General features: G+C 36.4%; 1 protein-coding gene across 2 annotated transcripts in view; it reads right to left on the bottom strand.

Annotated features, from left to right (window-relative positions):
• Positions 1–539: 539 nt before the first annotated feature.
• Positions 540–23,109, bottom strand: part of GLRA3 (glycine receptor alpha 3) — a 179,155-nt gene continuing 156,585 nt past the window's right edge. The window contains exons 8-10 of one of the 2 annotated variants that reach the window (XM_028114367.2): positions 16,970–17,113; positions 14,681–14,725; positions 540–818 (exon numbers count right to left, since the gene is read on the bottom strand). In XM_028114367.2, coding sequence (XP_027970168.1) covers positions 540–818; positions 14,681–14,725; positions 16,970–17,113 — 468 coding nt within the window. The remainder of the gene's footprint in view (positions 819–14,680; positions 14,726–16,969; positions 17,114–23,109) is intronic. The other variant, XM_028114368.2, reaches the window with a different exon arrangement.

Here is a 23,109-nt window from a genome sequence, read left to right as displayed (position 1 = left end):
ACTTGATCCCATAGTATTTGTATGTACAATCTTCAACTACTGAGTTTACTACTAAATTAACTGATTACTTTTCTGTTCTGTAGCTACAGTACAAGAAAATATTTTAAAACCTCAAGCTACTGATATTTAAAATCTTCAACATTTCCACTCTTTCCATTTATAAAGTTAATTGTGCAAATTTTACTTTTGTAAGATTTAACGTCATTGAACTGAAAACCAAGAATTTCCAAAGTAGTTTTCACATGTATTATTACGTGATTTCATATAACAATACAAACACATTGACAATAATACTTCCACTTACATGATATACTGCGAAAGGACAGAAAATCTTAAATTAATATGAAATAGAATCCTCATAATATATATTTTTGTATTCATTAAAAGACTCTTAATCTGCCTTGTGACTTTGCATAGCATATCATAACAATACCTTTCCATATGCCATTTTAATATGATGGTCACACACCTATACACATACCTATGGCAAGGAAACTTTCTTTTGAATTGATCATTTGCACTTGCATGCCCCCAGAGGCTTAATCTTGTTGTTGATGAATATCCTCATGCCTAAGAATTTTATAGATAACCCAGTAGAAAATATTAAAAATCAGAAAGGCTAATGGGAAACAGGCTCGAGAGATGGTATCAATCTTCTTGGCTCTGTCGATAAAAACCTTCCTCATTTCATCAGGACTTTTCGGCATTACCTGGGCAGGATGGTTTGGGCCCTTTGGGGTCACACCATCTTTTGCTTGCAGACATGGTCCCATTCCATAGGCTGTGAAGCTGAATCGACTTTCCCTTACCTCATCATCCTGTCATAAGAAAAACATGAGAAAACACTTTAGTCATGGAATAGAGCATGTATTTCAGAATCATAACTAAAACTTTATCATGAATAAATGTTACCATTATTGTAATGGAAAGATAACTGAAGCATATAAAGATTGAGTTGCTTTTTTTCCCATTCAAGTTTTGATTTATCCTGCTGCATCATATAAATGTGTCCATTCAGAAATATGAAACTCTCAACTAATGCGTTTTATTGGGACAACTACACATTCTGATATTGTCTACATATTGCCAGAATATCTAAATAAATTGAGCAAGAAAAAGAACCTATTGGGATATTATGTGTTATATATTCATATACTAGGTTTGTTTTACATTACGTGTTTAAATGGATAAATATACGATGTCAAAGGGGGATATATCAAGATCATTGACTGGATTTTTTCTTTTTCTTTGTTCTAATTTACATGCAATTACTTTTCAGGTACATTGACTGAGTTGAAATTACGAATGAAATTTGGCAGAAGTTTATTTAATGTTAAAGAAAATTGTTTAACTATGTTCCGAAACCTATTATTTAACTTATGTTACTTTTCTCATGAATGTTGCAAATTAAAGAATTCTCCATATACGTATATACGTACACGAAAAGAAAACCAAAATTTAAAAGAAAAATGAAATATGATAAATGAAATGTGTTTGTGATAGGAAAATATGGCATTTAAGAGTTTATAATGAAATTCATTAACGAGTAATTTAATTAAATGCACTTATTTAGAATGTAACAATAGATGATTGCCAATTAATTAGTTTTTTCGCTACTAAAACTGAAAGTTTAAAAGATGACATTTTATAAAGTTGCTACAGCTCTCCCTTTATGAAAGTAATTTTTAATAGTAATATAGGAGACAAAAAGTAATTGGCTCAAACTCTTGAAAAATTATTTTGAGTCTGTGAAAGTAGAGGCTCAATGAACAGTATATTACAAAATATGAAAGTGAAAAATGGAAATTAAAATGGATTCTAAACATGAGAGGACGACCAAAGTTTATGTAATAATGTATAAAATAGTTTTTTGGGAATTATGGAGTAAGGCAATTCCACATGACCAAAACAAATAATTATTGGAAAATAGCTTAACCTTAGGATGTATGAGCAATTGAATTTTGAGGAAACCAGTCTGAAATAAAAGCTAATGATCCTAATTACACATAACTACTGTTGTAATCTTATAAAAATTGGAAATTGATTTTTCCCTACTCTTTAATAAAGATATTCATTTATACTGGCAATTTTTTTAACTTCCATGGAAATTTTAAAGCTCAATTATTGTTTGCCTCGAATTTTCTATGTCTTGGAAAAAAGTGGATATACAAGAAGTTAAACCATTTGTATGTAAGTGCTAAAGTAACACCCTTATAGTTTAGGAAATCATGCTGGTGTTTGCATTCCAGAAAAAAAGGTATAGTTTGTTTGGATAATTTGTCTAATTTTGAGTGCAAGTCAGCTGAGTGCTGAAGTATAAAACAGCCTTTTAACCTATATTGACCCATGTGTCGAAAAAAAAATCCATCTCAAAATAGGACAAAAAGTAATTTCTCAATGAACATTTACGATGAGGTGTTGACATATTAGTTGAACCATTAAGAAATAAATTACAAAAATACTAGAATTTTAGGATTCTAGCAACTGTGTTTTGTAAAGTAGGATTCACTTACTTTTGTCCCCCCCTGCCCGCACACCGGTTTTACTAAGAAGCAACTGACCTATGTCACGGTATAAGTTTAAGGTGTACAGATGATGGTTTGATTTACATACATGGTGAAATGATTATCCCAACAGGTTTAGTTAATACCCATCATCTCCTATAGATAACAATAAAAGGAAAAGGAAAAAATCTCTTCTTGTGATGAGAACTCTTAGGATCTACTCCCTTAACAACTTTTCCGTAGATCATGCAGCAGCATTAGCTCTGGTGGTCATGTTGTATGTATGTTACAGTCCTAGTACTTAATTTATCTTTTTTTTTTTAAGATTTTATTTATTTATTTGCCAGAGAGAGAGAGAGAGGGAGAGTACAAGCAGGGGGAGTGGCAGGCAGAGGGAGAAGCAGACTCCTTGCTTAGAGCCCAATGTGGGACTTGATCCCAGGACCCCAGGATCATGACCTGAGCCGAAAGCAGACGCTTAACCGACTGAGCCACCCAGGAGCCCCTTAATTTATCTTTTGACTGGAAGTTTGTATCTCTAACCTTCTACCCCCACTGACTACCTTTCTAACCATCTATTCTGAAGAATTTATTAGTTTGAAACCTTAGAGACCCCCAGTTGCTCATCTCAAAAAATCTTTTTAAGATTTAAGATATTCAGTGATCAGCGACATTATTTTCAACTGTATCTTTCCACATAAGTGCGAGTAGAGGGTTAACATCAGGCCTGGGCTGAGGAATGACTGCTGATTCTTTCCACAGCATTTCCTTGAAAACAATAGAGTTAAACTAAGTGGGGACCATGGAGATGGCCACATTTACTGCACAGGGGTTGCTGTGTGGGGCCTACGTGACCAGAATGTATACAGGCTTGGTAAGAAATCAAGGCTGTGGCTTCTCTGTGTCGATGTGATATAATATAGGCCTTGACGTTTGTCTGAGGCAGTGCCTCTCCATGGGCCTGTTGATGAGAACAAAAACAGCTGTTGTCTCAAGCAACTCCCTGCCTCCCGATAAGATGAAGATGCTGCGTCTGATGGGTTGGCTGCCTCACATGCTCCCGTAGGACTGAGTAAACTTTATAATAGGTTATAAAGCCTGTTGTGTCTGGAGGGCTTGATTGGCAATCTTCGCCTCAAATTTCAGTGGTGGTGACGGAAGTTGACTGGGCTTTCAGATCGTTTCAGGCTCAATATGGCCCAGAGTTCTAGGAGGGAGTTTGGTGAGGATGTGATCCTGATCCACCCTGGGGTTGAGGTTGCCCAAGCTCTGCAGGAAATAACCGGGATAATGCTTGCTATTAGAATGTGGCTGACACAGAATTCTCCCTTGTTGAATTGGTAGATGGGTGATTAATGAAATAAAACTGAAGGAGGCCAGGGTGAGGGAACTGAGGGGAAAGTGGCTCAAAATACAAGGAATTTCTTCTCTCCTATTTCACTGATTATCTATGAAACTGAAACCACTTGGCAGAAAGAGAAATTAGAGTAAGTAGAGCAAGCAGCTTCATGGCCTTGGCTCAATATGAACATGAACGTCCACTTGGGACTTGGAAGGACACTGCATTTAATCCTGATGGTACTTCTTGGCAACCCCAGGCAAGCAACACAGGAAACTCGTGAGTATCCTGTAGGCCTATCCAATAGAAATCTAATGCGAGCCACAGATGAAAACCATGTGTATAATTTTCAATTTAAATTTTACATTAGTTACATTTTAACAAGTTAAAAGAAAGAGGTGAAATTAATTTTAGTATTATATTTTCCTTAACTTAGTATGTCCTAAATGTGATTTAAACATTTCCTCAAAGTAAAAATTAAGGAGATAGTTTACACTCTTTGTTTCCTACTAAGTCCTTGAAATCAGTGTATATTTGCAATATACCTCAGATCAGACTCTACATTTCCAGTGCTCCATAGCCATTTGTGGCTTATATCTACCATTTTGGAAAAAGCAATTCTAACATAAGGAAGCTGGGTCTCTTTACTGTGAAGTACCAGCCAGTATCTGGGGAATCAGTGTTTCTAGGATCTTTAGGTTAATTGCCACAGGACTGGAAAAAAAAAAAAAAAAAAAAAAAAAAAACCATGAAAAGCAATGTCGACTATGAATGCTAACTTCTAACTTGTTGCACTTACTGGCAGGCATGGAATCAGGGACTCTTTCGGGGAAAGCCTGGGGTGGTATGAGGCTGTGCTGAGAACCAGCTCCCTAGTTCTCTCACTGCTGTGAAATTGAACAGTCTTTTGGAAGTAGTCAACCTGTGCTGGCCATACGATGTATAAAAATAAGCCTAGCTGAACCACATTCTCTGATCTCAACTCTGGTAGACACTCTGATTAGGGGAGTCCCCCAGGCATGGGTTTCCAATGTGGCTCTCCTTTTGGAAAGGCAGGAGGGTATGTATGAGTCATGGGGATGCTTGCTTTTATAGCTGCCATGCTGGGTTTCACTGATGGGAAAAACTATCTGGCCTATTCAGAAGAAAGAGCATGGCCAGAGGTAAATCCGTTAAGTGACTTCTAAGACACGGAATGAAAATTGACAGGAGTCCTATGACAGATTTCCTGGCACGTTCTTGCCAGCTGGGAGGAAGGAAATCCGTTGCAGTTCCGGCAGCTGCTTCCCTGAAGGAGCCCTGTTAAATCTGCTGCTTTCGTCTCAGAAGTTAAATCAATGATGCCGATGGGGGGGGGGTGGAAACAAAAAGCACTGATAGAAGTTGCTGAGGTTACTCCATCCGTTAAGGCCGTTGAAACAAAGCCTGGCTTTGAAGGCCAGGCTCTCCTTGCCCAGTGCCATGTGGGCTCTCCAGTGGGTGCTATCACCTTGGGCTAAATGCATAATTGGAAAGGATGGGACACGTGAATGAAGGACCTTGCCATTTCTGGCTTGAACTTAATCTTGGGCTTTCCAGTTGGAATTGGATGGATGTCCTAACACAGGAAGCCCTAAGAACCACCTCAACCTTCCCCTGTGGGAACTATTAAGCCACACAAGATTCCAGGAAGGTAAATGAAACTCTTAGTTCTTAGTTCTGATTAAGGAAATATTAAGGAAATAATAGAAGCAGGGATGCTAGTTCTTCCTTACTTTTTTTTAGAATAGCTCTATCTGGCTTATGATAAAGCCAAACCGGCCTGCAGTCTGACTGCTGACCACTTGGGGTCACTAAAGAAGTCGCCCAACAGCCTCTACCATGATAAACGGGAAAAACAGAAGCGTTTCAGGACAAAGGAGGCTGGTATGCCTTTTTTTTTTTTAAGATTTTTATTTGTAAGTAATCTCTACACCCAACGTGGGGCTCCAACTTACAACCCCGCAATGAAGAGTTACATGCTCTGCCGACCGAGCCAGCCAGGCGCCCCAAGGCTGGTATGCTTTGATAGACTTGAACAGGGCTTTCCTTTTAAGGTCGATATAAAGGGAAAAGTCTGACACTGTGTGTCTTCCTGTGGGGTAGACCCAATTAAGGAAACCTGAATTCTCCAGCATATGATCACCAGGTCACTGTCAAAAGGAAGTTGGTTAATGATAAATGGTAGTTTCCCTTTCTGAGGAGAAAGTCCAGGGAGGGTTTGAGAACTAGTGACTAGGGAAAGGAGACTGACTAATTCAGCTGAAATTCAGGGCCCGGCCCCCTCCGTCCAGTTTCCAGAAATAATCTGGGTAAACCATTAGACACAATTTATAAACAATAAAGAACAAACTGTTATCTCTTCTGCATCCCCCCATGAGAAAACCAGCTCTAGCATTTTTTGAAATTTGGCGGATATATTCTGATTTCTGTGGCCCTCTTGTATAAAGTGACTAGAAGACAGACTGAATTGGAAAGGGGAAGGCGGGCGATCAGGGGGGTGGGTCTGAGGCAGGAGATAGCCCAAGTAACCTCTCTGAGGCCTTACTGTTCATCCCCTCTAGGGGGGTATCTGCCACTAACACACATGTTGACTGGCATTTCCAGAAAAACCTCAAAGGTGGTGCCCTAAGATGGCTGCTAGAATTCTAGACTAGAAAACTCTCCATGCTGTGAGTAGGTTTAATCTATTTGAATGACAACTATTGGCATTCTCTTGTGCTCCTGTAGAAACAGTCCCCAAACTGAAGGAAACTGAAAGGCACCAGCCTATATTTAGATTTAAAATATCAGCAAGGTATTTCAATCTAAGTGACCTAATAAAATGAAAATGATATTATTGAGGAACAAGCTAAGGGGAATTATTCAGGCAAAGTAAATCATATCCAAGAAAAGGTGGCCTATTGGACAATGGCCCAGAGACGGAATCTCCAGTTGAGCTCCCTGGAGTAAGTGATATGAACCTCATGATTCTCTTCCCACTGAGACAAAACAGGTCACCTGGTTCACTGATGGAAACTTTTATATAGAAGGTCAGGACTCAAACCATACCTGCCGTCAAATAAAAAAAAGTGTAGTTGAAGAAAGCAAGGTAAGTCTACAAAGTGGGCTGACTTGAGACCCAGTATGTGTGGCAATATCAGAAGAACTGGTTCTTGCTCTCAGAGTCATATCTGGATATTCAGAGACTCCTGGCCCTAGCCAGTGGCCTTATGGTCAGGCAAATGGGCCAGGTTAAGTGGACAATTAAGAACATCGCAGGGTGGTTGATGAAATTCCTTATACAAATTCTAGGGTAGAATTAAATTAGGTCAAGTAGTCCCTGCCTAGTTGCTGGCTCAGAAGGGGACTAGAATGCCAAAGCAGATGTCTTGGACAGGCCATGGATGTGGCCATGGTGGTGTGCAGGCCACGCAGCAATGGACAAAATCGTGACACATTCCTCTGTTGTGTAATAGAGCCACTGATGTAGTGAGAGCTTGACCTGAATATTAATGAAAGAAAATATTGCCTGAAAATTGCCTTTGAGCTAAATCTCCTGAGTGTAAGTGCTAACACGTAGCTGGCAGACGGAATACTAAGGTCTTTGATTATGGCTCCTGGAGGATTCAGTGGATTTTGGCAGAAATAGTGAGTCCATCTTGGGCTTTGTTTATACTGTTAACAAGCCACAGCTGAAAATACTATTAATGGCTTGGAACAAAGTGTTTTTATATCAGTTTGGGCTCCTGGAACAGATCTCATTGGACAAAGGAATATATTTAAACATGACCAGTGTATAAAATGGTCCATGAGAACATAACAAAGGCATTTAAATAGAAGTTGGAACGAGCAATTAAAACACTTACTACTAAAGACAGGGTGACAAGGACATAAAGAGCTGACTAGTTCACTAGATGAGTGTGTAGGTCCTGTGGGTATGAGTGATAGTAACGAGGAATGCCTTTAGTAATTTTCTAGTGTCTGGTGGTGGAAGTGTGAGGAGTCGGGAGCGATGCTGGGACACAATTCTGTCCTTCCCACCTGACAGGTACTTCTTTTGTGTTATAATGGTTCTGATGTAATATATGAGATATATATTATATACTTGATAAATGGTTCTGGATCCACGATTGCATTTTCTAGCTAAAGGGATCGTTGCTACTTATGATACTATATCTATTTCTTTAAACTAGGAAGACATTCATATTCTCTGTGGGTGAGGGGACAAGACATCTTGTGTGCTGGAATCCTGTGAAGCCTCGCAATTAGAGGAAGATACTTTCTTTGCCGTTTCTCCTGCCTTTTGCCCTTCTGTAAAGTTAAGTAAATGACATATGAGATTAAAGCTTATTTCTGCCTCATAAGCATGATTGCTTCCTCAAACCTGTAATCAGGGCTATGGTGTGGTAATGAACAAAGCTGTTTGACATTCAGATGTTGGTTTTAATAGAAAAATGACACACTGGAACAATTTAAACTTAATCATCTTTATGTAACAATGGTCCCTCATAAAATTTGGCAACAACTTGTAAGATTACCATCATTCTATGTGTATGCAATAATGACAGTCTAGGGGAAGGCAATGTTTCTCATACAAGTCTAACACCTGTCTTGGGAGGGCTTGCTGAGATCCAATTTTCTGGATGGGCAATTGTGGAGGTTGGAACTCATTAGCCTCTAGGTTGTCTCAGTAATCTGCATTTCCACCAAGCTCTCTAGATGATCAGAACGCACAGTCAAGTTGTGGAAACAAGCGTTTTTCCAAGAGGCATGATGTATCTATCCTAGTAGGCTTGAATTTTTAGTGAGGTAACATCCTTTGGATTCCTCTAATACTCTAATTTACATGTTAAGTGGCAGTTTATGAAAACATACTCTGGGATGACTTTTGTGTTAGTATTTAACTGTATTTTACTTTTTAATAATTTCTGCTTTTAAGTAAGGCTGTTTCTAGGTAAGGCTATACATAAGGCAATCTATATGATCTGTATCTTTATCCATTTTAAATCTACGGGGCCTAAGGATATCCTGGGCAATAGGTTTCGGATAATTATGTGTTACAGTGTGATTTAGTGCATTATTGTTTTCAAAAGCATCTGGAAGATGATTTCACTAAGATATATTTCTGATTAATTGTGGAGTTGGAAAAATAGAAACTTTTAATTTCAGTAAAAACATTTCCCTTGTGAAAATATCTTGTTCAAATACTTATTCCCTGGTAATGGCAATAACACCAAGATGCTGAGGAGAATTTAGGTTCTAAAAACATGAAAATAGCTTGGGTATTTGCAGTTATAAAACATATGTGCTAGGGGAAGTAATTTTCAATTATTTCCTATGTCGCCAAAACATTGGATGGTCCAAATTTAAAATCTGACTCAAGATTGACATTCAAAATGCAAATGTGTAACTAAGCATTCATCATCTATTGCCAGGAGTCTGGATTGTCTTCATTATTTAACTCTCAGATTCTTGGTTTCTTATCCCAGGGAAAGATTATAGCACTATCTAGCAGGTTTTTTTAGGGTGAGGGAAAGAATATAAAACACTTGATAAAGTACTCAAATTATTGCTATTGTATTTTTTAATATTTTGTTTGTTATAATTGTGTTATTATGGAAATTGCATAATACACAACCTGAAGGGAAAATACTAATAACAGCTTGAATCATTGTCCTATTAGGTATTTTAAATACCAAACTAGCAACAAAGTACTATATAAAATTGGCCAGCCTAGGACCTTGCACTTGCGTACTGTTGCACTAAAAATTAACCAAGGGCCTAAAAAAAGATCACGTTGCTGCCATAGCTTTCTCTGTCATATTGTTACAATAAATGGGTTTTGCTATCTGGCTGCTAGGATTCTTTGCAAATCTAGTTTCTGCCATCAAGGAGTCATTAGTGTTTTGAACATGTTCTTTGAAACAGCACAAGTATTTTGGGTGTGTCCATGAGATAAGGCACGTGGAGACATCTCGCTTCTTCAGAAACAGGATCTCAGCTCTGTTGGGCCTGACTGGAATCTGGCCCAAGAGGCCAGCAGGCCCGAGAATGAGGGAGAGAGCAAGGACCCTTGGACTGCAAAAAAGTCATGTGATTTTGTTGTTGTTGTGTTGTTAAATGACTGGCCTATAGCAGTTTTTTTTTTTTTTTTCTCAAAGGCTGCACTTAAATTAATAATTTTAAGCATGGATGAAACATTTCAATAGTTCACTATTAGTATTAGATTACTATATTAGAAGGTGCATCCAACTATTTTATGACCCAAAGTAATTTCTTTTTTTGTAAGACTCAGTCATAAAATCACCCTGTGTTTATGTATGTTTAGATGTGCACTGATATTCTTTATTCCAATTAGTACTCAAATATTTCTTGGGGATAATTCTGTTTTCTACAGTCATCTTCAGCTTCAGTTTCTAAGAGACTGAAGGCCAAGCAAGCAAAGGGTTTAGACAAACATCTAAAACTTTTGACTCTGATGCTATGTGTTAGCCAGTAATTAATATTCATAAAATTAAGCACATTCCAACTCAAAATATGGCAATAATAAAGATTAAATAGAAAGAACTAAAAATGAGCAAAAGAACATGGCTGATTAAAAAGGTAAAATTGAAGAAATGGCTTAATTTATTCACAAGTAAAACCTCCTAATATGCTTTAAGCAAGTTAGAAGGGTAGGCAATGAAAAATGTAAAAACCCATTTAGTTAGTACATAATTCTTTCTGAAGGAGGACCTGTTTTCACTAAGTTTGAAAGTGAGAAAAATGTTTCAGTAATTAAGCATCAGTACCACATTGTGAAACATTCTATATGCTTTTTCATTTTATTAGAGAATTAGGCCAAAGGCTGACTCACACTAACATGCATATTATAACTAGAAATATTAAAAATAGAAAATCCAGGGGTAGACTTAGTCATTCAGTTGAATTGCTTCATCTCCATCACAAAAAATATATATTAACATACATGTGAGAAAAGAATTAATTTCCTATACTCTTCTTAGTCCTCAAAAATGACCAAAAAAAAAAAATCTTATTTTTGGGTGTGGAAATGGTGAAGACATGAAGCTTACTAGTGAGTGGTAAAAAAACATGGAGTCTCTAAGATGGCATGAGTGACGATTTATTGTGTGAACTGCTGTGAGATACAACAGCATTAAATACATTATTTTCATCCTAATGTTTCTCCCCTGGTAGGTGCCTTTGGGTGTTCCATATACACTCAAGATGTTTAGTAATTATGCCTGAGGTCTTTCTGTTAAAATAATTTTCTGTAACTTCTAATTGCCAAATAGGAAAGTGACAAAGGAAGGAAAAGTGAATTGCTATTAATTTTCACTTACATGATTTCAAAGTGTGTGGATTTTGAAAAAAAATTACTAACAAACACAGCAGTGGCTTATTTTTGTCGGGAAAATAGCCATCACTTAGAAAATTCTGAGGTAAGATGAAATATGTGAATAAATTAAAAATTATTTTTCCAAAATAAGTGCCAGCTTAAAATAAAATATTCAGTTTATACATCTATATGCATTTCTATATTATTTTGAAATTTGGAAAGATTAAAAGAATACAGTTATGGATGAGGTTAAAGATACTTTCTACTTGCAGGTCAATTGTCAATATAAAATTCTTTGAAATCTAGTTCCCAGGAGAATTTTGCATTTATTCTTGATGACACGTGAATTAGTTATGAATTAGCCAAGTTTATGTTTGGCGTATTGAATTTAGACTTGGAAATTATTAAATGGTAAAAAGTAAGCTTGAAAATATGAATACTTAAAATAATATAAAAATGGAATACATACATTTTAGGAGCTTGATGATAAATCAATAAAATAATTTTTTAAATCCCCATATATCTATTCCTAGCACAATATGAATATGTTAGATTCATTCAGTGCCAACTCAGAATTATGGAGTGACATAAAATAATACATTAAAAATTGACAACATGTGTAAAAAGCACTATATACATTTTAGTTAACTTTAAGATGTAATTCACTATAATGCATGTGAAATTAGATTAAGTAGAGATTGTATTAGTTTGTTGAATACTATTTTCTTAAACTGATATTTCACAGGGGATGTAGCTCTAAGAATTAGCTGTGTTTAACAAAAACTCTAAATATTTGTTTGCAGGAAATCATCAAATTCTTACAATTTTTGTTTTACTTGAGAGGATGAAATTTCAAACCCCTGTATATCAGAGTCACTCATATATACTTTAGGTTGAAATTATTGAAACTACTTTTCCCAGAAATGTAGGAAATTTGTAAGAAATGTTTTCCTACTGAAAGAATATCTTATATGCCAGAATATAGCATAAACTGACCTAGAATGGAAACTTTATTGAATAATTTAGTATATATGGGTGCCACATTGCCTTCAACTGTCTGTGGAGCCTCATCCCTTCAAAATAGTATACACATATATTTGTATATATAGACTATAGAGCTGAAAAACTGTAAAGGGCAGAAAAAACAAACATTTGTTATTCTTAGAAGTTACCTTGAGTTATTTTTAAAGTAAGACAGCATGTAAACATGTAAGTCAATAAAAAGACAAGTTTTGTACAGATAGTCAAAATGCAGTCAATGATATCTTTATCTTAAAAAGATAACCATCGTGCCTCGCAGAATCTAAACTTGGCCGTTGTTTCTCCAATCTAGAACTAATGGTCCATCTTTATTTCATCTGAGTATGTAAATAATAATGACTATACAATACCAAGCAGGAAGATAAAGGCGCTAGAATACCGTGTGAATGTTTTCTCTCCGCAAACCATTGCGTCATTACACCGTGATGCGGAAGAAGCTACGTGAAATGCAACCCCGTATCAGCCATTTCTCTCAACAAATAACATATTCAGAAACATTTTGGCACGTCTTTAAAACCCCGCAGAACTAAAGTAATGATATCACACGTGGGAAGAGCAACTTCTGACCAAAATACTTCCATATCATGCATACACCCATACATTCACAACACTGGGGATAAGCGTCTATGACATGGTGCGGTGGGTAATCAGCACACAGCAGGCTATGACAGTGTGGGGTGGGGAAATTTGGATACAAGAGCAAACTTGTATTCTTTTACAATAGACCAAAGGTTCACCCGCTTGTACCTTAATAGAGAAAATGTCAGATATAAGAGATTCCATACAATGCTAAGCCAATGCTGAACCAAGTGAAAACTTTCCTAGGAATAATGGAAGGTTCCCTGTTTTAACAAACTTTTTATACTGAGGCTATTTTATTTACTTTGCCTATTCTGCCAACTTAGAGTGCTTGGAAAAACTATGTAAACTCGTACTCATGAAGATAAAGGGCTTTGGGCCAACACTTAGACTCAGTTAGATTATGTTGATTTAAAGATTTAGATTGCTCAGACTGTTTCTAAGCAAAATACATATTTTTTAAAAAAAAAATGATGAATTCAGTCAGCCCAGAGGGTTGTTAGGTTGAGAAAAATAGTTTTCAAAAAGGCAAAATGATCAACCCCAAATTTGCATAATGATTGGAATATTACAAAATAAATGGAATGCATAAATTTCTAATGAATGTATTTGCATTACCATATTGTTTCTTTTTAAAAAGTAAGTATTGATTGATTGTTGCTGAGGTAAACCTAAGTTTTCATCAGACTTCTTTGTGCATTGTTTTGTAAGGCAATACTTAATTAAATATATATTTTTTATACTAAAGCTCCTATAGGCATTAACTACTTATTTACTAGAAATTTAAATATATTCTCTCCCAAAGCAGCTATTTGTGTTATGCAAATACAAAGCAATTAAAATTTTTTAGAATTTGCAGTTAAGATAATTAAGTAAAAGTAATTGGATCAAGTGAGTTTTTTTCCCCCCCAGGGATGAAAAAATAAAGTAGCTAGCTATGTTGGGAACAAATATGCAATTTTAGAAGAAAAATTAGTTGAATGCTTACGTATTATAAGAAAACTTAGTGCTTTAAAATAATACTGGCTCTAGATACCTGCTATGAAATTGAGAATCCTTCAATTAGATGAATGTAATGTTTTTGTTCTGTTCATCTAAGGTTATATCTATTCTTAAGCAAGATGTGCAGCAGAATCATCTGAGGAGGTATTTTTAAATGCCCTTTATTCCAGAAATTTAGTTTAAAAGACTGGACTGTTTATGATTTCCCAGCCCCAATTCTTCGCTTGAGTATGTTTAAATGCAATCATCGAATGCTAGATTATGGTGGCCAATTCCAACAACTAATATGCTCTAGTATAGACTACTTTGTGATCTCTTTTTAATCGAACATTTCAAAGGATGCTGCTATCAAAACCCAAAATTGTTCATTTATTATAAAGAATCTCAACTTCTCTTAAAATTAAGAAGGGATTCTAAAAATACATAGGTTGGACAAAGTATTTTATTTTTGCCTTATCTTTAGGTCTCTATTTTCTGACAAGAAAGGCTGCATTTAGAACTTCTTTGTACAAATAAATTTTCTATTAATTTTTGGAACTAATTTTGTCAAAACAAATGACTGTTTCTTTCATGGAGACTATTATAAGATTATATGCGTTATTTTTGTTTATATATATTTAAAGATCATTTTGACCAATCAAATAACTCAGCTGATTAGATAAAGGATAATACTTAACTCTTTTTACTGAGTGAGGGAAGACAAACGGAGTTTGAAAAAGAGAATATCCTTAGTTGAAGGGGAATGGTGATTGTTTGGCTTTGAATATGCAAGGGGCTGTGTTTCCCCACCAAACACTGCCTGGGTGCAGAATATGCTCTCTGCTTTTTTTACTGATGACCACATTCCTCTACTTAGAGTTAAGAAAGTGAATTTACCGTGTCTGAGAAACGGTAAAACTTCTCCAATGCAAAAGCTTCTGTCTGTGGGAAGGTAAGGTGGACCAAGAGGGATTGAGAAACCAGAGAATCAAGTCATATATGAGTAAATATAATTGCACAATTGGTTTTAATTGCATATATCATTTTCACATACATATGTATCAATTAATCGATTTTCACATATGCAAGGTATCCAACCCCCAAAGTATGAAATGAAGTAAGAACAAAGCAAAAAAAAAATGCTATATTTTCCTGCACTAAATCTCAATTACAATATTTGCTCCTTGAATATTTCAACTGGTCATTAGAAAATAATAAGGTATTACTCTTTTTGCATTTCTATATTTCCCTAGAGAGCCACTCACTAGAAAAATTAATCTTGTCGTCTTTCTGTGAGCTAAAGAATAATGGGCTTCACTATGTATCCTGATATTCTTACCAGTAGTGAAACGCAAAAGCTGCTTTGGTAGGATAGTTTTTTTTTAAAGGAGAACCAAAATTGAGCATCTACACTTACAGTCTATTATGTTACCCATTGGACACCGTGTCTGTTGTTGGATGTGTGGTGGGTATGGAAAGTGAGCTCTCTACCCCCATTTGGACATCACATACCTGATACTTCCCAGCACCTGGTTGATACATTCTAAATTGTATAGGAAGGAGGAGAAAGGTAGAGAAATGGAAAATAAAAGTGATAAAGCAAACCAAAATGAGAAGGGGAAATAAGTATTACTTTACTTCAGATTAATTACATTAGAAGGAAAAGTTGTCTTTATCAGTCATTTAAAGGAAAGGAAAACAGGAGCTTTACCCTTGTGATATAGAACTTTTTGTCCTGCGATAGTGTTTCAGCCAGTGCCAAGTGTCATGAAAAGAAAGAGGAGCAGGTAGACAGTAAGGAGGGAGAAAAAAGGGGAATAAAGAGTGAGAAAAAGAAGGAGAAAAGTATAAGGAAACCAGTAGATGGGGGTGTGGTGGGGAGAAAGAGAGAAAAGTAAATCTCCCTATTAAAATGTTTCAATATACAAATGATGTGCCTTTATTTTCATAACAACTTAATCAAATAAAAACTCAGGCACTGTTTTTGTCCCATGTATTACTCAGAGTATCACCGTCCTCGATGTTCCTTCCATGCTACTCTGAATTGGGTATTTATTATGATTTGGGGGAGTTAATTAGACATGACTGAATTCGTTATTACTTTAGAATATGTTTAATGCTCAGTACTGAGAGATCATGGGCTTAGGGCTTTAAAAAGTTTTATGGATATGTAAATTACAGTGAATAATTCAGAAACCACAAGGAAACCTCAAAAAAAAATTAAATCCTTTCAAAATCCTTACAAAGGTATCCTATATGAACCAGACTATTATTTCTAAGATTTGAGTATGTTTTGACTTAAATATTCCAATACATTGGATTCTGGCCACAATTTCTCCTGTTACATAAACTTTGACATTTCTCTATTGCATATGAGTCCATCTGCTTTTAAATGTCAGTTGGCACATTCACATTAAAAGAAGTAAACTGATAGATATGCTGGTCAATAGAAACTCTCCCTTCCAGAAGAGGAAAGGGGGTTGATCGAGCTTATGTGCATATAAAGACGACATTACAAGTCTTAATAGAGGGGAACAACTCCATTCTGTACATCCAAATTCAGTTATGAGATTACTTCTGCAACTTCCTGTGGTCTCCTAATGATGTTCTCAATACAAATTCTTCTGAGTTTCATTTAACAGGCACAGCAAGGCAATAATAACACCTTCTTGTGTTTCCCATAGAGATTCAGAATAAATATCTTAAAAACATGAAAGTATGCATGAGCAAGAGACCACATAGTTCTACATGAACATCATAGCATTAACAATAGGTAATATTTTATGGAAACAATAAAAGGAATTACTTTGATAAAAGGAACAACTTTAATAGCTACATCCAATGACGTGTTAAGTAAGACCATCAGGAACACTCTCACGTTGCAAGTAAGAAATGATGTATTTTGTTAATTGAAGCAAAAAATGGTGTTGTTCCAGGAAGTACATTAAAGATTGATAAAGCTCTCATGTTGATAGATACGCTGTATAAAGTAGAACTGGATGTCACCATTTTATCCCTGAAGCTATTTTTGACAACTTCAGTTTCGATTGGACAAAACCAAAGGAATAGTTGTATCTTTTGGTTCTCAGACTCCACTTCCTCTCTGCACCACTCTATTACATATAACAAATTTACTTTCCAGTGAAAATTGGTATCCTGCCGAACCCAATGCATTTAATCGCCTACCTTATTCTTTCTCTTTCGTCGAAACCGCAGAAGTTCTTTGTGTTGTCTTGATACAAAATTTACAGCTGCATATTCCAGAAGTGCTGAAAACACAAAAAGGAGGCATACTGCCATCCAAATGTCAATAGCTTTGACATAAGAAACCTAGCAAAGAGAGAAAGAGTGAGCAAATTGAGTTATATTGTTGTGTCCATCAAGAACAAAACTGAATGTCTGATGCTAAATTGTACCATTTATATCAGCTGGAAAAAGAAAGCAATAAGTCCAAGACTTTTTTTAACTTAATAAACTTTTTTTATTTTTTAATAATTAATTTTTGCAAGTTTGTCTATTAGTCATACATTACAAACTGTGTATGTTTTGTTAAAAATTGTTGTCCAGTGAAACACAAGACCAAACACATGATGAAGAAAAAATAAGTTAAATGTAATTTTACCTTCAGTGTAGGATAGGATAATGCTCGAAAAAGTATGAAGTAACATTGAAATATAGATAATGCCACTTACCTTTTAGTTCCATATTTGCTTCACTAAATGTTTTTATTTTGAAATAATTTTAACATTAACAAACATGTGGCAAGAACAGTAAAAAATAAATAAATAAATAAATAACCAAAAAAACCCTCCCAAGTTCCGCAGTTGTTAATATTTGACCAAATGTTATATTTGTCTCTATCTCTATCATTTATGTTTTCCCCTTGAACTATTTGAGTATAATTTGCAGACATGCTGGCCTATTACCCTGAAATACTTATGTGTATTTTCTAAAAGAAAATGACAATCTCCTACATAACTCTAGTACGACCAATAAAATGAGATTGATGCTAATAAGATACTACCATCTAATCCTAAAAGCCCATTCTCATTTCAGCAACTGTCCCAAGCGATGGCCTTTTTAGTAGAAAAACAGTTTTTGAACCAGTTCCAGGATTTAATCTAGAATTGTGTGTTACATTTTGGCATCATATCTCTTTAGTCTTCAGTGTGGAATATTTTGGTCAGTTTTTTCTCGCCTTCTGTGACCTTGATATTTTCGATGAATGTAGACCAGATATTTTCTGAGTGTCTCCCTTTTTTGGTTTATCTGATGTTTCCTCATTTTAAACTCAGATTATGGGATTCTAACAGGAACAGTGACGCCCTGTTCTTCACAGTGTACCATACCAGAAGGCACTGAACGTTGATCAGTTGGTTAAGGTCCTGTCTACCAGGTTTCTCTACTATAAAGATATAAATTTCCCTTGTGTGGAGATATTTGAAACTACATAATATCTTCTTACTCTTTAAACTTTCATCCGTTAGATGCTGATGACTTTTGTCTGAATCAATTATTACAATTATGATTTCCAAATGTGGGTTTTCTAATTCCATCTACATGTATTAGTTAGCATTCTATAGTAAGGAAAGTTTCTGTCTCCCACATTCATTTATAATAAATGATTTTGTTTAATGGGTTATAATGCATTAACATCACTATTTTGATGCCCACACTATACAGACTGGGTCAGCCCCTAGAAGTTAGGCCATGCATCCTTTTGGCAAGTCTCCTTCATGATTTGGGTGCTTTCTTACTTTCTGGCATGAGGCATTGCTGACTCATCTGTAATTTCCTATTCCAGTCCTTGATTAAGGCCTTCCTTCCTTCCTTCCTTCCTCTCTCTCTTTCCCTCTCTCTTTCTTCTTTCCCCTAGAATCATTTCTTTACTGAGGAACGGCTTTTAGAAACCGAGGATCTGGGCACCTGGGTGTTCTCGTTGTTTCCTGAGTATCACTATTTCTAGGCCCTCTTAGGAGACAGAGTTAGGAATTGCATACATACATACAAACACATCCATAACTAATATATATATATATATATATATAATATATGTCACTGATATATATAATATGCCATATATATCACCGCATATATACAATATATTATTATATATAACATCTGTTTATCAACTATCTGTGCATCTTTTTTTTTCTTTTAGAGAGAGAAAAAGAGAGCAAGAGCAGTGGGGTAGGAGGGGCAGAGTGAGACAGAGAGAAAGAATTTTAAGCAGGCTCCATGCCCAGCGCAGAGTGCAACGTGGGCTTGGTATCAGACCATGACATCATGGCCTGAGCCAAAATCAAGAGTCAGAAGCTTAACCAACTGAGCCACGCAGGCACTCCTCTCTGTGTATCATTTATCTATCTATATTTAAAACATGAATTCCACTGGCATCTATAATTCCAATTCACTACCACAGGGTTCACTCTAGCTTTCACCTTTTTGATCGATGTAACACTTTCTCAGACAGTGACAAGCTTGTCTCTCATTATCTTTAACATATATTTGAAGAGTCTCCCTGTATGTAACTAATATCTTAATTCTGCTGGTCACCTCCAGCCTGAGCCTCATTAACCCCAGATGCCTTCCTGGCTCTGGCTTCATGCAGGAAGGCCCCACTGGCCGCTTTGGTCTTGATCCCCTCCTTGACCCGTGGACCCAGGTCCTGTCAACCCCGGCCAGCCTCCTTCACCCTCACTACCTCGTTAGCTCCACAGGGTCTTGCTGTTTTCTGCCTCCTCAAAGGTAAGGAAGAGAAGATAAAGAGAGGAAAAAAGAACAGAAAGAACAGAGAGTTATTATTCTTATTATTTTTAAGAGAAAAAACCACAAAGAAGTGAAACAAAGAGAAGCATAAAAGGAAGAAATATGTCCCTGTTTCTTAGAAACAGATTCATACAGACTGAAGACCTTTGGAGGGAACAATTCAGTAACCTTTAAGAAAATGCTTTAATTTTTCTCTCAGCTTAACAGGGCAGTGATTTGAGGATGTAATTGGACAAATGTTGCTGTATATGTCAATTGCTTAAGGATGAAAATTTTCTGTAAGTTTTAGTATCCTTTCTTATTGTATATGTGTCTGTATTACACACAGTGTTATATCATGAAAGCAATACTGGTAAAATCATAACCTTTTGTGCTATGAGCAAGAGCCAATTCATTTTGTTGGGTATCTTAGACATGTCAGTTAGATGTGGGGAAAAAAATTCCCTCATTTGCCAGGAATGAGATTAAGAATGAAAGATATTTATGTGAAGTATTTTTTTTTTAATTTTTCCTGGGAAATGGACAATTACCTAAAACTTTGCTTCCCCACTGATATGAACAAATGTCCCTTCCCAAGAAGTCGAGGAGAGCAGAACTCGAGGCTAGATGTAAGCAAAGATGTACTAACTACTTCTTTGGACTCAATGTATAGTTATCTTAAGGATCAAAACCTTACACTTTGGAAATTTGACTATTTCTGTGCTGTTTGCATATTCTGTATTTTCCACCCCTCTCTATTCATTCTTAATATTTAGTGGTGTTTTTGTCAATATCAACCTGTGGAAATCTTGATCAAATTTAGGCTGTGGTTTAAAAGGGAGAAGGTGGCTTACTCTTCAGGGGAAATCTATGTTGGGGAGAGCAATAAATAAAGTAAGGACAAACGTTTCGCCCCCCCTCTTCTCATTTGGCCTTTTTGGTCTCAGGCTCGACTTTGCCCAAGTCTGGCTCAGAATCCCACGGCACTTGCGGGCTTACCTGAACACAGTACCTTGTAAATGCTCATGCTTGTTCTTTTTCTGTTTAGACTGTGAACTCTTTGAGGGCAGATGTCACCTCTGAGCTGTTCACCACCACAATAGTGTTTGGCATGTGTGTACATATTTGCTAAATAAATGGACAGATAAGCTAAGGTGTACAATGTTAAAATGCAGGGAAAGAATGAATCACAGATGATGGTTCACTTCTGAAGTGATGCTCTATTCATACCTTGGGTTGGATTAATTCTCTTTTAAAAAGAGGCCTTTTCTTGACACTTCCAACGGTGTCAACTTACATATGAAATATGCTAACAAAGGAGCCCTCTGCATCTCCTCCACTTATGTTAAATGTGACTTCTGTTGATCAGAATGACCTCTACTGAGCAAAGACAGGTATGCCCTCATTTTATTCCAGTGCTTGCTAAGTGTCCAATTGTTTATAAAATATAGATTTAAACCTCATAAGTTCTGCAGTTATGCCAGAAATCTTTGGCTGCCCTCAAATACATACTGTCCCGAAAGATATAATACAGATTTCAAAAGCGCTGTCTCAAGCTACAACATTCCTGGAAGAGTATTACTCATAAAGTATGTGCTCATTCTTTAACAACCTGAATCTATAATGACATGAACCAGAGATAAATCAGAAATTTAATTTCCATATTAATCCAATGAATGTCTTCAATGACAACAGAGATATGCAAACATCATTTATGCCTGTTAGGGTTCTGCTAGTTGTGAACAACTGCCGAGTGTTGAGCCTAAAGGGCCTACTTTCCTCATCCTCTTCTCTGACCCTTCTTCACCAATTTCAACTCTTTTTCTCCTCCTCCACCCAAATTGCCCATCCAAATGTAGCAAACTTGGGCCTTGGGAGGTTTGGAAATCTAGGGCTAATAACTAAAATATGGACAGCAGTTCTTACTCCAGCCCATGCCCAACATACTCGTGACATACAACACACCCCATGTGTTTCAGATTTATCACCTTCTTTCCATCCCCTACTGGTTGCTATTCTTTGGGGCATTCTCACTCCGATCTGGTTCATTCATCTGGACTACCATTTCAACAGTCCCCTAGTCCAATGTGCTGTTGGAACCGTGATTCAGTTTTAAGCAACAATCTCTCCTCAGTATAACTCCTTGACTACAAAAGTATGAGAAAATAAAACCTAAATATTTATTAGTTAGATGCACCAGTCAGCAGGGCCTTTGTACTGCAGACCTGTTCAAAGCCACCATATTGAAGACTGCTTCTTTCTTGGAGCTTGCTCTTCCCATGACTCCCGTGACCCAGGTTCTTCAGGTTTCCCTCCCTCAGGTCTACCACACTCTGCTTTGTGGGCTCCTCCTCATCCTGAGTTCCTCAGAGATACAGTGCAAGCACTCTTCTATTCTAACTCTGAAGCTTCTCACGAGTCAACTTCATCTATTACCATGGATTCAATTCCTCCTCTGTGCTTATGGCCTCCAAATCTCTCTTTGCTGATTTGACCCTTCTCTAGCCAGGTTCTTACATGACTGCACCTTTTGGATGTTCACACACCTCAAATTTACTCTAACTAAAAATGAGAGTTATGAATCTCTACCAGACTCCACCAGACAAACCGCAAACTAACATAACTGCTTCCTCCTTCTCCTCATTGAAAGGTTACACTGTTTGCAGTGGTTCACCCCCACACTAGGAGTCCTCTCATTCTCTCATATCAAAGACCCACCTGTTAATTATACTTTCTTGCTATTTCTCAAATTTATCATTGTCTATTTTCCATCCTTCCTACTGCCATCCCAGTGATCTCAACCACAATGATCTGTTCTTCGGTGCCTCAAATCTATCTTTGACACAACAATAAATGATTATTTTAAAATCCTTCTACTTAAAACTCTTCATTTGCTTTCAATTAATTGAAAGTCTCAAGTCTGTTTTCTAGTGTATAAAGCCCTACATGGTTGGCCTCCAGTTTTACTTCTCTTACTACAGGCATTCAATCTTTTTTTTTTTTTTTTTTCTCATTCATTGAACACCATTGATGTACCCAAGTTTGGTTCTTAGTGTTGTAGTTATGGAGATGAGTAAGATAAATACGATCCATCTTTAATGGAACTTACACTGAATTTGGAGAAAACATACAATAAAAACACAAAGATAATTTAAAAGAAGTGCAACAGAGAAGCCACAATGGGGTAATGGGAAGAGTTGGACAGGGTGAAGGGGGTTATGTTAGATGAGGAGGGTCAGTGAAGGCCTCTGAAGATGTGATAATTACCATCTTATGCCACTTTCTTACTTGCTTATTATACTAACTATTCTTCCCTTCTTCTATTTTTTGGAACCTGAAAGCAACTGACAAGCAATTGAGAGCAGCTTTTATTCCCTGTTATTTCTGTCTGGAAAACTCCTTCTTTTGGGTAACTGCCATTTGTCCTTCAGGTCTCAGCTTAGACAGCACATTATTAGGGAACCTTCTCCAAATGCCAGGACATCCTTTCTCACCTTCCTACCTCCCCTTTCCTCATAGAAACATTTTCCCAGGTCACTCACTACAATTGTAATTATATTTATTTGTAAGCAGGTCTT

Source organism: Eumetopias jubatus, unplaced genomic scaffold, assembly GCF_037043125.1.
Source record: "Eumetopias jubatus isolate StellerSeaLion01/CBP00866 unplaced genomic scaffold, mEumJub1_p1.0 scaffold_2, whole genome shotgun sequence".
NCBI lineage: Eukaryota > Metazoa > Chordata > Mammalia > Carnivora > Otariidae > Eumetopias > Eumetopias jubatus.
The sequence above is the reverse complement of the archived record's forward strand: the minus strand, read 5'-3'. Positions and strand labels throughout refer to the sequence as shown.